This window comes from Pelodiscus sinensis, chromosome 7 (genome assembly GCF_052426305.1).
Source record: "Pelodiscus sinensis isolate ZL-2025 chromosome 7, ASM5242630v1, whole genome shotgun sequence".
Taxonomy (NCBI): domain Eukaryota; kingdom Metazoa; phylum Chordata; order Testudines; family Trionychidae; genus Pelodiscus; species Pelodiscus sinensis.
In genome coordinates, this window is record NC_143058.1 from 16,090,440 (window position 1) to 16,105,235 (window position 14,796).

At 40.3% G+C, this 14,796-nt stretch overlaps 1 protein-coding gene across 2 annotated transcripts in view; it reads right to left on the minus strand.

Annotated features, from left to right (window-relative positions):
- Nucleotides 1-14,796, minus strand: part of DPP10 (dipeptidyl peptidase like 10) — a 468,324-nt gene that overhangs the window by 72,872 nt on the left and 380,656 nt on the right. For both annotated transcript variants that reach the window (XM_075933252.2, XM_075933251.2), the window contains one exon: nt 1,450-1,570. In XM_075933252.2, coding sequence (XP_075789367.1) covers nt 1,450-1,570 — 121 coding nt within the window. The remainder of the gene's footprint in view (nt 1-1,449; nt 1,571-14,796) is intronic.

The window sequence follows — 14,796 nt, forward strand, 5'->3', positions numbered from 1 at the left end:
AGATTGTTGAATAATCACAACTGCAATTCCAGCAATACTTTGTCTTAGCAAAAAAGGTGATCTTCTGTGTCAGATTTAATTAACTGCATATGCTTAAATACACCAATTTATATGCAATCATATTAGATTTGCTGAATCTGAAATGCATTTAAAATGATCTTCCATGCTAAAGATGTCCCTTCTCCCTGGCTTTGAACTTCACTGACCTATTAAAATACTTACAAAACATTAATGGAATCCATTTAAACTTGAGGTGGGTAATCTTTTGAACAGAGGCCTTTAAATCTCCATAGAATGTAAATTACTATTCTTATTTTAGAGTCCATTTGAGCTGGGGTTTTCAAAGAATCTTAAAAGTATGTCTGCACAGCAACTGGACAACAGCATGTGGGCCACGCTAGCTGACTCGAGTTGGCGGGGAGGAGGAGACTTTTTCATTTTTGTCTAGATTAGTGTTTCTAGTGGTACGAGTACCCTCAGGGGTACTCAAGAGAAGTCTGGGGGTATGTCAACACAACTGAAATTTGGAGAAAACTGAATTTTTGTTTTAAGTTTTACAGCGCTTTATTATTTTTGTACTTTTTATACAAAAATTTCATCGCCCACCAGGCAATGATTAAGTTGTTTAAACAAATGTGTTGCAATGGTAGAAAAAAAAAATTGTATGTCTGAAAACTGTAGTTGAAGCAAAATGCAGGACAATGTAGCACTTTAAAGACTAACAAGATGGTTTATTAGATGATGAGCTTTCGTGGGCCAGACCCACTTCCTCAGATCAAATAGTGGAAGAAAGTAGTCACAACCATATATACCAAAGGATACAATTTAAAAAAATGAACAAATATGAAAAGGACAAATCACATTGCAGAACAGAAGGGGGATGCGGGGGGGTGGGAAGGGGGAGGAAGGAAGGTAAGTGTCTGTGAATTGCTGATATTAAAGGTAGGGAGAGTGGGATGTTTGTGAGTTAATGGTATTACAGGTGATAATTGGGGAAACTGTCTTGGTAATGGGTGAGAAAGTTCAAAGACTTGTTAAGTCCTTGTTGGTAAGTGTCGAATTTTAACATGAATGACAGTTCAGAGGATTCCCTTTCAAGTGCAGATGTAAAAGATGAAAACTGTAGGTACAGGGGGTACTTATAATTAAAAGAATAATATATATATATATATATATATATATATATATAAAGTTGAGAAACACTGGTTTAGATCACACTCTGGTACCCTTCCATGCACTCAAAAATATAATTATATGTAAACCAAGTTGTGAGTCAATATAAAATATAAGCTAATGCAAAGGTCCGAAGGCAATTTTGTAAGAAAATAAGAAGAGAAAAGGCAAAACAGCTTCAGTCACCATTGCCCTAGAATCAATAGTTTTCTCCTATAGGTTTTGTATAAGAACCTCTTCCCTGTATTAATAAACATCTATATTTATCCACCTTACCTTCATATAGCCAGTCTGCAATTCCATTAAAAATGATTCCTTCTTTTCCTGAAGATGTCAGTCGCAATGAGCTACTCTTTACATCAGGTTGATAGTAGATGTTATTTTCAAAAATATAAATCTATATTAGGTAAAAGAGATAAAGCAGGGGGAATATAAAATGTTGGTAGACATAAATGAATCTTTTCATTCTAGTGATAGAAATAGAATTTCCACAGTTTCAGAACAGTTTAAAGAATAATTTATCATAATTTTAATTGAAGATGTTTTTAGAATTTCTGGTATTATCGATTTCTAAGACTTTTTTTAATATTCACGTGGCCCTGAATTTTTTTTAACTATTATACTAACTTGAATATTTCTACTCCTTTTAGCAAATTTTCTCACAATCTCCAAAACCACCCAGGTTGCAAAGAGGCAAACATGCCAACTTTTATTACTATTAAATAGATTGTGAAATATCTTGTCAATCCCATTTTATTCATCATAAATATCTTTATTTCCATCTTTGATACATAATACAAATATAAATTACTATCTAGATATAGATAAATATAAATTACACTGCTTTAATATTAAATGCGGAAATTAAGTGAAACAAGAATGAGACAAAGGAATTAAGTACTGTGTGATTTTTTCTATTTTCATATACCATTTACCTCACAGGTATTATAAACATTTTACATAAGCACATCATAACAAAGACTGTCCTGTTGTAAAGGTTGGTTTCCATATGTTTTTCCCTGTTGGGGTTCAGAAAAGCTTTTCTTTCTCTTTACTTATTTTTCTTTACCTCTTTTCTTCTCTCTGGGTATGTCTACACTAGCCCCCTAGATCGATCAGGAGAGGCTAATGAGGGTGACCAAAATTGCAAATGAAGCGCTGGATTTAAATATCCCATGCTTCATTAGCATGTTCCCGGCCAGTCGCCATTTTAGAAATTGACTAGCCCAAAGTAACTGCCCGTGTCTACACACGGCAGTGAAACAGGATTCCGAAATAAAGCCCTAACTTGAATTAGCTGGTAAACCTCGTTGCAGGAGGAATACCAGCTAATCCGAGTTAGGGCTTTATTTCGGAATCCCGTTTCACTGCTGCTTGTAGACACGGGCAGTTACTTCGGGATAGTCAATTTCTAAAATGGCGACCGTCCAGAAACATGCAAATCAAGCGCTGGATATTTAAATCCTGTGCTTCATTTGCAATTTTGGTTGCCCTAATTAGCCTCCCTAGATCGATCTAGGGGGCTAGTGTAGACATAGGTATTAGAATCTTTTGGTAAGTGGCTACAACTTTAACTTCAAATAAGAGATTTTCTACCAGAATTTTCTGTCCTGTGAGCAATGAAAGGAGGGAAAAGGAGCAGGAAGAGGCCTATATCTATCCTTTCATAGTATCTTCCTTTGCTATCTCCCAACCAATCCCAGCACTTTTTCTTAGAGCTGAGATTCTTCTGAGGAGATCAAAGAGCTGCTGTTGGTTGGCAGGAGCCATGCACCACCTGAAGAGACTAGTCCACATTTTTGAAGCCTGCTAAAACAGCCAGGCCTTTCTCTCTATTCATATCCCTCTTCTTGCTCCTTATTTCCTTTGTTGTAGTGGCATTCAGAGAAACCTACATGACAGAAGTGAGTATCACACTCTTTCTCTGAGAATAGTGAGTTTTGAGGCTGTTTTTACCTCATTCATTGTCATTCCATTGCTATGATATTTACAGTAGTATACCTGGTAAACAGTGTTGGTTCACCATGATTTGTCCCTGGTGGGCTGCTACCATTACATTTACCTGTGCCTCTGCAGGTATTGGTGATCGCAGCTTCTGTTTACTGCGGATTATCATGTCTGGCCAATGGTAGTGGTGGGAAGCTGTTCAGATTGGGACACCGCTTTCTGCAGCTCCCATTGGCCAGGAACAACAATCCATGGCCAAGGGGAGCTACGATTGCCAACACCTGGGGAGGCACAGGTAAATATCGTGGCAGCAGCACACCAGGAGCTAACCCTGGTGGACTGGATTTGGACCACTGGTTGGTATTTATGCACCTTTGAACTAGTGGAAGGAACCAGTGTGTGAAATTGTGAGAGGGGCAGAAGAGTCACCTCATTCTTTATGTACTCAGAGGCTAATTTTGAAGTTCAGAATGTTAGGGCACTAAGAAGGACAAGGAAGAGGGGAGAGAGAAAAAGAAAGACCACGAGAGAAGAAGGAGAGGTAGTGCATGTGGTAGTAAGGTGAAGGTTTATATTGGAATTAATGACACAACTCGAATTACAGTACTATCAAGGTAATGCAGAACAGTATAGCTCTTTTTGGATCATCAAACCCGTCCTCTACTCTGTACTAGCTTCCTGTAATTTTTTTAATCAATTTGGATGACAGATCTCAGTCATTTACTTCAAAGGGCTCCATAGCCTGCACCTAGCCCTAGATATCTAAAAATCTGCCTAAAGCTCTGAGATGAAGACCAACATTGACAACTCAATGTATTTGACACAATAGAACTCTGTACAATAATAAAAATGCTCTTTGGTGTGGGAAATGGTACTTTTTCAGAGGTGGGTCTAAGATTGTGGAATGAACTCTCTGAGAATGTGTATATTCATTACAAAAATAAACAAGGCACTCTACTGCATATGATTCTCCACCTGGAAAGAGTATGAGAGAACAGATGTTAGCCACATTACTTAACATGCTATTGGAAGGCAGTCAAATACTTTTTTGGAATATGCCATCCCTGATCACTATTTGGCACTATCTCCTCCCTCTCTTTCCCTCCTGATATTAATAACAAAAAGGAAAGGAAAATAGGGAACCACAACTGGTGTGAATTCCTGTAATACTACTTCTGAAAAGGGGATTTTCCCAATCCTTTTTTATTGTTTTTTCCTCATCTCTCCCTCTTGCTTGATGTTAATATTCATGACTTGTCCTAATTGTAAATTCCTCAGTGCTTATTGTCTTGTTCATCTTTAAAGTGCCATAGCCATGTATGCATTTGCCAAGCACACAAAAACAACAACACAATTCAGAAGAACATGACTATACCATCCTTGCCACTATGGATGTAGAAGCTCTCTACTCCAATATTCCACATGAAGATGGATTACAAGTAATTAGAAACACTATCCCAGAGGGTACCACAGCCAATCTGGTAACAGACCTATGTAACTTTGTTCTCACCCACAATTATTTCCAATTTGGCGACAACTTATACCTCCAGAGCAGCGGCACAGCCAAGGGTATCCACAAAGCCTCACAGTACGCTAACATCTTTATGGCTGACTTAGAACGTTTCCTCAGATCCTGCCACCTTTTACCACTCCTTTACTTACGCTACATCGATGACATCTTTACGATCTGGACCCATGGCCAAGAAACACTGGACGCATTCCACAGAGACTTTAACAACCTACACCCCACCTTCAATCTCAGCCTGGACCATTCAACACGGGAGATCCATTTCCTGGACACCACGGTACAAATCACTAATGGAAATTAAATACCACTTACTACAGAAAACCCACTGACTGCTACACTTACCTACAAGCCTCCAGCTTCCATCTAGGACACACGATACGATCCATTGTCTATAGTCAAGCGCTTAGGTACAACCACATCTGCTCTATTCCAACTGACAGAGACTGGAAACTTCAAGATCTCTACCAAGCATTTGTAAATCTAAATTACCCACCAGGGGAAATAAAAAAATAAATTGAAAGAGCCAGATGAATACCCAGAAACCATCTACTTCAAGATAGGCCCAAGAAAACCAACAATAGAACACAACTTGTCATCACCTATGGCCCCCAATTTAAACCTCTCCAGCTCATTATCAATAACCTACAACCTATACTGGAACAGGATACTACACTCCAAGAGGCTATGGGGGACAGACCCATAGTCTCCTATAGACAACCAACTAACCTCAGGAAGATTCTTACCAACAACCACAGGACATACCACATTAATACCAACCCTGGAATTTTACCTTGCAACAAACTCCGTTGCCAACTTTGTCCACATATTTACTCTGGTGACACCATCACTGGACCTAACCATGTCAGTTATATGATCAAGAACACATATTCCTGTTCATCCAGAAATATAATTTATGCCATCATGCACCAACAGTGTCCTTCTGCTATGTATATTGGACAGACTTCTCAGACACTTCGCCAAAGAATTAATGCCCACAAATAAGACACCAGACATCTTCACAAGATAAAACCAATTGGCTTTCATTTCAACCTACCTGGACATAATCTTAACGACCTTACTATGTGCATCTTACTTCAAAGAGACTTTAACACCAGATTAGAGAGGGAAACTTCAGAACTTTTATTCATGCTTAAATTTGACACTTTATGAATCGGCCTTAACAAAGATGCTAATTACCTTACCCATTACAAAGATAGCTTCCCCACTTATTACCCCTGATTAGCTATTCATTGACTCATAAATAGCTATTCCCTCCCTCTCTCTCCCTCACCCCACCTTCTGTACTAAATCTGTACCTTCTGTACTAAATCTGATTTATCAGTTTAATAATGTGTTCACTTTTTTCATTGTATTCCTTTGGTATATATGATCATGCCAATTCTTTTCCAGAATATGATCTGAGGAAGTGGGTCTGGCCCACAGAAGCTCATCACTTATTAAAGCATCTTGTTAGTCTTTAAAGTGCTATATAGTTTTTCCTTTTGTTTTAGGAAGATCAGACTAACACGGCTACCTCTCTATTACTATTCAACATGAATACACTAGAATACTTTTGCAGGCAGGAAAATGCAGATAACATAGCAATAGAAAAAACAATATAGGATAGATGTTTTAGTGCTATCATTTCTTTGATATGCACTCATGCTATATCAGTAGTTGCTTAATTGCAGTAAATGCAGTTCCATAGATCATCTAAAGGGCTCATGTATTTCTCATATATCTGCTTGTGGGAATAATATCAATCTAATAAGTATTGTTGACCTTATCCCTGCTTTCCTCTCCCTTAACCAGTTATCAGTTGGAACAGGTTTCCCTAAGCATACTTAAACTACAGACATTTACTGATATTTAATAGTATCAATACCAGGATTTCTACTTTATAAAGCAATAAATATGAAGAGTTTCATACCATGAGCACTGAAGCATGATTTAGCTATTATCGGGAACAGAGGGTGACTTGGGACAAAGTTACTTCATAGTTACAAATTCAAAATCCTATGTGAATTCAAACTTGAAGGAACAAAAAATAACTGATGAAGTGTTTTATGGTTTCAACAGATATATAAATTACCCAAAAGCACTGACCAGTAATTACATTTATATTTGAAGAACTGAAATTGCGTGCAGTTCAGAATCTCTATGAATCTTATACATATCACCCAACCTTAAGATTGGAAAAGATTGGAGTAAGAATTTTAATGATGCCAACTTTGTAAAGAAGGCAATGACAGACCCTGTAGTATATTTCTAGGGGAGAAAAGGAGTGAGAACTTATATTGTTTTTGCTGGGAAAAGAAGCAAAGATAAGCAATGTCAGGAAAGTGGCCTACTTAATTGTTTAAGGAAGGTGGAATAAGATCATTTTGCCAAGTGTTTTCTATTTTAACCAATTAAAATAATTTATTTATGCTAAGATAGATGCACAGACAATGTAAATGGGTGTGGTTCCACTGTCTAGAAGTGCCTGCAGTGGAGCTACCGCTGTGTAAACAAATGTTTTTAACTGGCTAAAAGAACAACAATTGGGAAAAACTTATTTCATTTCTTTGAACAGCTAGCTCAATCTTGTCCATTACTGCAGAACAATGACAGGGACAAAACATTACTGGTGTTTCTTACCTTTCAGGTTGTTTCTGTCTCAAGCTGTGACAACATCTTTAATGTCTAGGTGCTGAAGTGAAAAGCTTTCATTTAAACACTGCACTGTGAGTCAGAATGCAGGATTAAGAAATACTTTTATAACTGAACCATGAAAATAGTCTTTAATCTTGTTATTATTATTTAGCACGTGTCACTAATTGAATTTGACACATTGCACATAAGAAGATATCTCAAAAGGAACATCCAGTGGTTGGTTCCACTGATCACATGGTTATTAATTCTTAATCATTATTAATTATTTTATAAAGTAAAGTATTCCATCCCCATCATTGCTCACCACCCAACCAGTTTATTTTGCATCCTTCAAATACTCCCACAACCCCCTTAGTGCAAACTGTAATCTCTTATCACAAATTCCCTATTTCTCTTCATTACTCCTGATGTTAGACTCTCACAGCTGTGAAATCTGTGTCTATCTTTCTCCTCCAGGAAACTCCTTCTCCCCATTGCACATGATTGGAGTCACTGGGGATCTTTGTCCACCCTCTACCCATTTACTTGCTGCTAGAGTCCACACCATAGGGATGACTTTATTTGTTAGCTGAAAATTATGAGACCGTTACCCCGACATCAAGTGCAATATAGATATTAACAAATTAAACAGGATTTAGACCAACAACCTTGCACAACTAAATCAATCATCTAGACTAAACATGTTGCTCTAAATCATCCCCTCCACGATTGGGGCTGTACAATGCTGTGCAGGATTTAGTCCCGAAAGAATGTGTTCATGCTTGATGTTGTAGAAACACCTCAGAATAAATCACCATCAAGTTCAGTCATTCAGCCCCAGACTGTAATTTTGAGCACTTGCTATAATTCATCTAGTGTCATTTTTGAATTATAGGGGTTCATCAAAAGTGTTTAAAGTCAAAGATACTATTCCATGCAGATTTCTTGAGAATATGGAAAAGACTAAAACCCCAGGGCCATTGGGTTTAAGACTTTTCATGCTATGGTTCATCTGAGAGCATCTATTTTTACACATCAATTGACCACATCCCACGCCTTGAAAACATTTTTCATTTTTGCTAGTCTAGTGCAGTAGACAGCATAATTATAACAGCATTAGCATTAAAGTCAATTATCAGTAACCTTAACATGAAAATTGCGAACATTGGCCTTAATCACGTCTTTGCTACAAGCCCTGAACAATGGTCAGTGCGTTGATACAATATCCCAGGTACAGCCCATGACTCTAGAAGTCAGGATCTGCTTCCCTGGTTTTTGCTACTTCTGGTGGAAGTGCATTGTGTCAGGTCTAATGTCCTTGCTTATTGCAACACAATTCTCCTGATATGCCCTGCAGGCCTATTTGTAAACCTAAGTAGCTGGCACAATTAATTAAGTTGGTGCTTTCCTCCCCTTTATTTAGTCACAGAAGCCAGGCCATAGGCTAGCCATCAGATATAATTATGGTAGGAACAATAATATATTTTCCTAGGATAACTGCTCCTGGAAAATGAATTTATGACAGATTATTTTTTGTGCATTGATGAGCTGCATAGTATTATAAAGTAAATGTCCCTAATACACAGCAACGATACATAAAACCACCTGTCATGTAGCTGACACTGATCAGCTAAGTGCCTTGAGAATCTGATCCTTTCTGATTCTATCAATTGAAAGCAGGAATGTAATGAAATGGAATCCTCTTCCTTAGAATTTTCAAGTCAAAACTGAGTTCTAACTGCAATGGAAGGAACATATTAAGTTGTTTCCTGAATGTACAATAACACAAGTGTGAACTGCCATTTGGAGGCCAAGAGCACTGGGGATTAGTTTGGATGGTATGAATGCCCCAGCAAAGAATAGATGATGGGCAGAAATATTACAAATCCCAAGCATTCAAAAATCATGAACCATGCCCCAGAAAAACACGAGACTGGCTGACAACCAAGACATTTTCTCTTTGGATTTGGGACTTTCTTTTGGAACTGTGCAAGAAATGGTTTTCCTGCTTCACAAAATTTCTGAAATTTCAAAGCATTCTCCTGTCCCAAACAGAGACAAAAAGGTGATATCTCAAACATTTGTGCAAATCAAAAAAACCTGGGTCAGTCAAAATATTTCATTTAATAACATCCAAATATGTTGTTTAGATTTTGACTACTTTTTTAAAATGTCATAATTAGGATACATTTCAAAATTAAAAGTCTCTTAGAACAGAAAGCTCCAAATTTTTTTTGAAGTCCTGAAACACACACATTGCAACAATTTTTAATTTTTTCAAAGTGTTATTGGTTGAAGTATTTGTCAAAACTATTCTTTTTTGTTACGGGACTTATCCCTTCACCCTCCCACTTCCCTGGTCCTTCTCCCATGAACAGAGAACAGCCATACCCAAAGTCTGGAGATGCAAACAATGAAGTATTGGTGGTAGAATCCAGTTTCCTCTTTTCCCAACTTACTTTCTGTTTGTCCCCAATTTAAAAAGTAATATTCTCAGCCAGACCTTAAGTAATCATTTTACTGAAATGTAATTAAGCAATCCTAATATACTGTAATCTGATTATCTAACCCAATGTTTCGCTAAGTGGGCTAGTTTGTTTATCTAGGGCTTTATTGCCACAGAGCCTCGCAACTCTCACTGGCTCTGGTTTACTGTTGCCAGGCAAGGGGAGCTTTGGGAAACTAGACAAAAAATGGAGTAGCCTGTTAGCAGCTTTCTCAAACACTGATCTGACCAATTACATCCTACCACCTTAATTAGTTTACACCCAACAAAGGTTATGTCTACACTACCCCGCTAGTTCGAACTAGCGGGGTAATGTAGGCGTACCGCACTTGCAAATGAAGCCCGGGATTTGAATTTCCCGGGCTTCATTTGCATAAGCGGGGAGCCGCCATTTTTAAATCCCCGCTGGTTCGAACCCCGTGTAGCGCGGCTACACGGGGCTCAAACTAGGTAGTTCGGACTAGGTTTCCTATTCCGAACTACCGGTACACCTTGTGGGTGGAATCCTAGTCCGAACTACCTAGTTCGAGCCCCGTGTAGCCGCGCTACACGGGGTTCGAACCAGCGGGGATTTAAAAATGGCGGCTCCCCGCTTATGCAAATGAAGCCCGGGAAATTCAAATCCCGGGCTTCATTTGCAAGTGCGGTATGCCTACATTACCCTCCTAGTTCGAACTAGGAGGGTAGTGTAGACATACCCAAAGTTACAGATCATACAGACAAACAATAGATAACTAGGGAGGACACGTGGTGCGTGGAGTGGGGGGTGCTGGGAACCATGACCTGCTCCCCCACCAGGAAATGACAGGGAGGCTGAGAACCATGGCTCGCCCCCCTACACCTCCTATACCCCCGTTGCCTGTCCCAAAATCCCCTACACCTCCTACCCCTTGCCCTGAATCCCCTGGCCTAAGCCCCCTCCACATTTCCCAGCCCTCTGCCCTGACCACTGCACTTCCCACCCCCTAACCTGAGCCTCCACAAGGATGCAGGCAATGCTGAGTAAATCCTCTAGTTAATTATTAGCAGTGGTATGACTGTACCATCTAGCAGACCCAGTCATGACACTCTTTTGTCAGGTGGTGCTCCATTTCAAAAAATGAGAACTCAGATTCTCATTTCATCACATGCCTTCAGGAGGTAGGGCTTCAAGAAAAAACAAAATATCACAAGACTGAATTGGCAACACTAGAGTAGACTATGCTGCACCCTAAGGTGTGATTCCAGCACAGATAGATGTACCCAAGCTAAATTTATCTATGCTAACACACCTAAGTGTGTTAACAAACAAACAAACAAACAAATAGCAAGCCACTTGTCTGCCAATTGTGAACACACACACACGGTTAATTTTACTAATGTGAATAGTGGACATTTTTCAAAGTAGTAAAATTAAGCATTTGTGTAACTACTTACAGGAGCAGTGTTGTGATGCATACATGTTTACTTACTCAAAAGGGTGATGTCATGTATTGTAGCACTCCACAAGAAGATATTATCCTTCAGAAGGGTTTGTGGGTATTGCTGACGTACAGATCACTAGGTAAATGTTGCAGGGTTTTTCTTAATACAAGCTCCTGTCCAATTATTAATATTATGGTTTTACAGGCATACACGGAACAGTAAAATTTGCTGACCGCAACGACTGCATCTTTCAAAATTATTAGAAGAGAAATTGCTAAAAGTATATCAGAGAAATATTCTCATAAATTCATCAATGGCTTTGTGCCTAAAATGCTTTCCCAGCTTTTAGGCATGATGATAAGAAAATAAATTGAAAAAGGCACAAGGTGGAACGAGGCTACGCTATCTCACATGAAAATTGCATTACTATTTTTTAACTGCTTTTCACTGTATCTGTTAGTATTTTGGGGCATAGACCACTTAGTAAATAAAACTTCAAAGTGTATAAATATCAAACTCTAGCCTCAAAGTTGTATGACCTATTATTTCATTAGTGTGCTATTTGACAAACCTATTCATTTTCAAATTTAACGGGCCAATATCATCTAGAGTTTAATTAAATCTTTGCCTTTAATGAAAACCATCTGTGTCCAGGTCCCAGAGGAGCCAGCTGAGGTCACTTAATTATGGTGAACTGCAAACAAAGGGAGAGCCAATTCCCAAAGCTTGTGGTAATTCCAATACTTAAATTTACCAAGCCAGAACAAAACAGCCTCTATGATAACTTACTGGCTACCCAGAAGCTACAACACAGTCTTCCTAATGTAATCCAGTATTAAGCCACTACCTGGAAACCCAAGTGAAATGTGATGAGGACACTGAAGATCTTAATCATCACATAAGGAGGGGTGAGGGAGGGAGCACAGGATGAGCACGGGAGAGGGGGAGGTCAGGGTCTTGCAGGGAAGAGGCAGCATGGGAGTAGGGGACTGGGGGTGAAGGGCAGTAGGGTCTGGAGAAGGGGGAGGGAGAAGGGATTGAATGTTGCATCATGCCAGGGGGTGGGCCCTGATTCACAGGAACCAGTAAGCCAGAAGTGCAGCCAAGCTGCGCCATGGTAGGGACACAAGAGGCCCAAGCTGCTAGGTAGGAAGCGGTGAAGCAAGCGGGTGCTGGACAGCCCTGATTCTGACCTCCCACCAAGTCCTTGCTACTGGTTGCTGGCCACCGGTGCTGGTGCCAAACTACTCACTCTGCTGAACCCCAGGAATGGGCTTGGTGCCCACCGACCCTGGGAAAGCCCAGGGCAAGTGCCCATGCCCAGAGCAACAGCCCCGCAGAGCTGGGCCCTTTCCCCTTAGAGTAGAGCAGCTTATACTATCCTGAATATCTGCTGCCTCCCACGTGCACGGTTCCAGCTGCACTAGCTGGCAGTGCAGGAACAGCTGTGCATGGCAAGCAGCATCTCTCCAAGCCGGACCTGGGGCCGCGGCTTCTGCAGGCCAGTGCTCACCAGGTGGGGGGACCTGGGCATGGCTGGCATTGAGCCCTTTGTGCAGGGAGGGATGGGAACCTGTTGTGTCCCTACTGTGTCTGTAGTAGGGCACCTGTTTGGCATAACTGCACCCCCACAGCCCAGTGGCTAGGGAAAGGCAGAAAGAGAGCCCTGCACAGGTATCCACATCTGCACCGCTATCCATGAAAATGGCCTACGGATATCCACATCTGCAGATGCAATTATTTGCTGCTGTGACGCGGATATCCACGGTTCTACTAACGGACACATGTTTGTTTCTAAACAGTGGATCCACTGCTTATATTGCCTTGAATTATGACATATGCTTACAGTCTGCTGTCCTTGTCAATTGTCCTTTTGCAACGTGGGATTTAGCCCCAATATTCTGTTAGGAGAATTCATTTAGAATAGCAGAATGTCTCTACCTAGCTTTCTTCACTTACCACTAGCCTATGGATTCTAATAAGTATGCTTCTCCTTCTTAATTCCCTTGAGTTATGCCAAGATAGCCCCGCTAAATAGCTGCTTAATCTGACAGCTATTAAACCAGGCCAGGTGCATGCTTGATGATGTATTTACAATCAAATCTCCTTCTAGTGCACCTAGCAAAATCTGGGGATCCAATCTATCCAATAGAGCTTGTTCTCCTAACCTGCATGGCAACATTAATGTCAAAACATATACTTTGGATTTCTCAATTTTAATTCTGAACGGTAGTAATTAAAATATGCAACCTAAACAGTATTCTACATTACTAAGCATACAGTCCCTGATTGCTTAGGGCCTCCTAGTCTAGCAAAGTTAATTGGAATTTTTCCAGTGACTAAAATCTTTGATTTAAATAAATTTTTGGCTCCCAGGCCCTAATCCAGTAAAGCACTTAAGAATGTGCTTAATTGCTTTACTAGATTGGGGTCTGGAGGATGACAATTGTATTTTATAGCAACTTCCAAGGTTTTAGAATTTGCTTCAATTCCAAAGACATTCAATTCTAAAGAAAACAAGCCCTCTCATGGTATGCGTACAGTCACACCGAAGAACACAGGCACGGGAACCGTGGGTACAGGGAGTGTTGCAGCATCCCCAGGCTCCCAGCTGGGGCTTGTCCAGGCTGCAGCCCCACACACCAGAGGGCTCTGCTCCTGGCCTCAGCAGGCAAGGTATGGACAGAGGTAAGGGGGCTGGATTTCAGTATCCTTACTCTTAAGAATGCTTCCGTGCCACTGTTAAGGAACCACATTTGGTCATGTCTTGTACAGTTTTGGAAATCTGCTTTTCTAATGGCAAGGCAAATGACCAGTAGAGGCTATATGTGCTCAGACTGACTTGTATACTGAAAGAAGCCCCTTTGAAATGGTTGGGCTCTTCCCAGAGTAAAGTGAGCTCACTTCATAAGCTGCATTCTCTGGTCTGATATGGCTGCTCTGCACCTCTCAGGCAGTGTAACATGGCCATGTTGGCAGCTGCTGGTGGCGAATTCTCTTTGTGAAGGCAAACCTAATGCAGTGGCATTGACCCATCCTCCACTTACCCCCGGCTCTGGCATAAGAGGCATATCAGGGAAGGTAAAAAGCATGGTGGGAGTGTGTGGGCTGGGCTTTTGCAGAAGTGGAGCTTAGCTTACCATTTTACCTGAACTAATACAGTTTGCCAGCATCTCTAAGGGCGTGTCTATACAGCAGGGCTTAACTCAAAAAAAGCTACGCAAAGTGAGCTACGTCAATTGCTTAGTTTATTTTGAAATAGCTTATTTCAAGTTTTGGTGCTGTCTACACAGCACTTAATTCAAAATAGAGCACTCTTCCTCCAACTTCCCTTACTTCTCATACAATGAGGGTTACGAGAAATAACTGTCTGTTGTGTAGAAGCGGACTAACTTATTTTGAAATCACGCTTGTTATCGTGAAATAATGGTGCTGTATAGAGTCACCTTAACTTATGATGGGTTCGGCAGTGCTGAATTTGAAGGCCATGGCCAGCTCCCTACATTGAGTTAGGCTGCAGGTGAGAATCTACTCTCATGTTCTTATATGTACGGAAAGCACCTGACATATGCTGAATGATACAGAAAACAAATTGTAATACTGC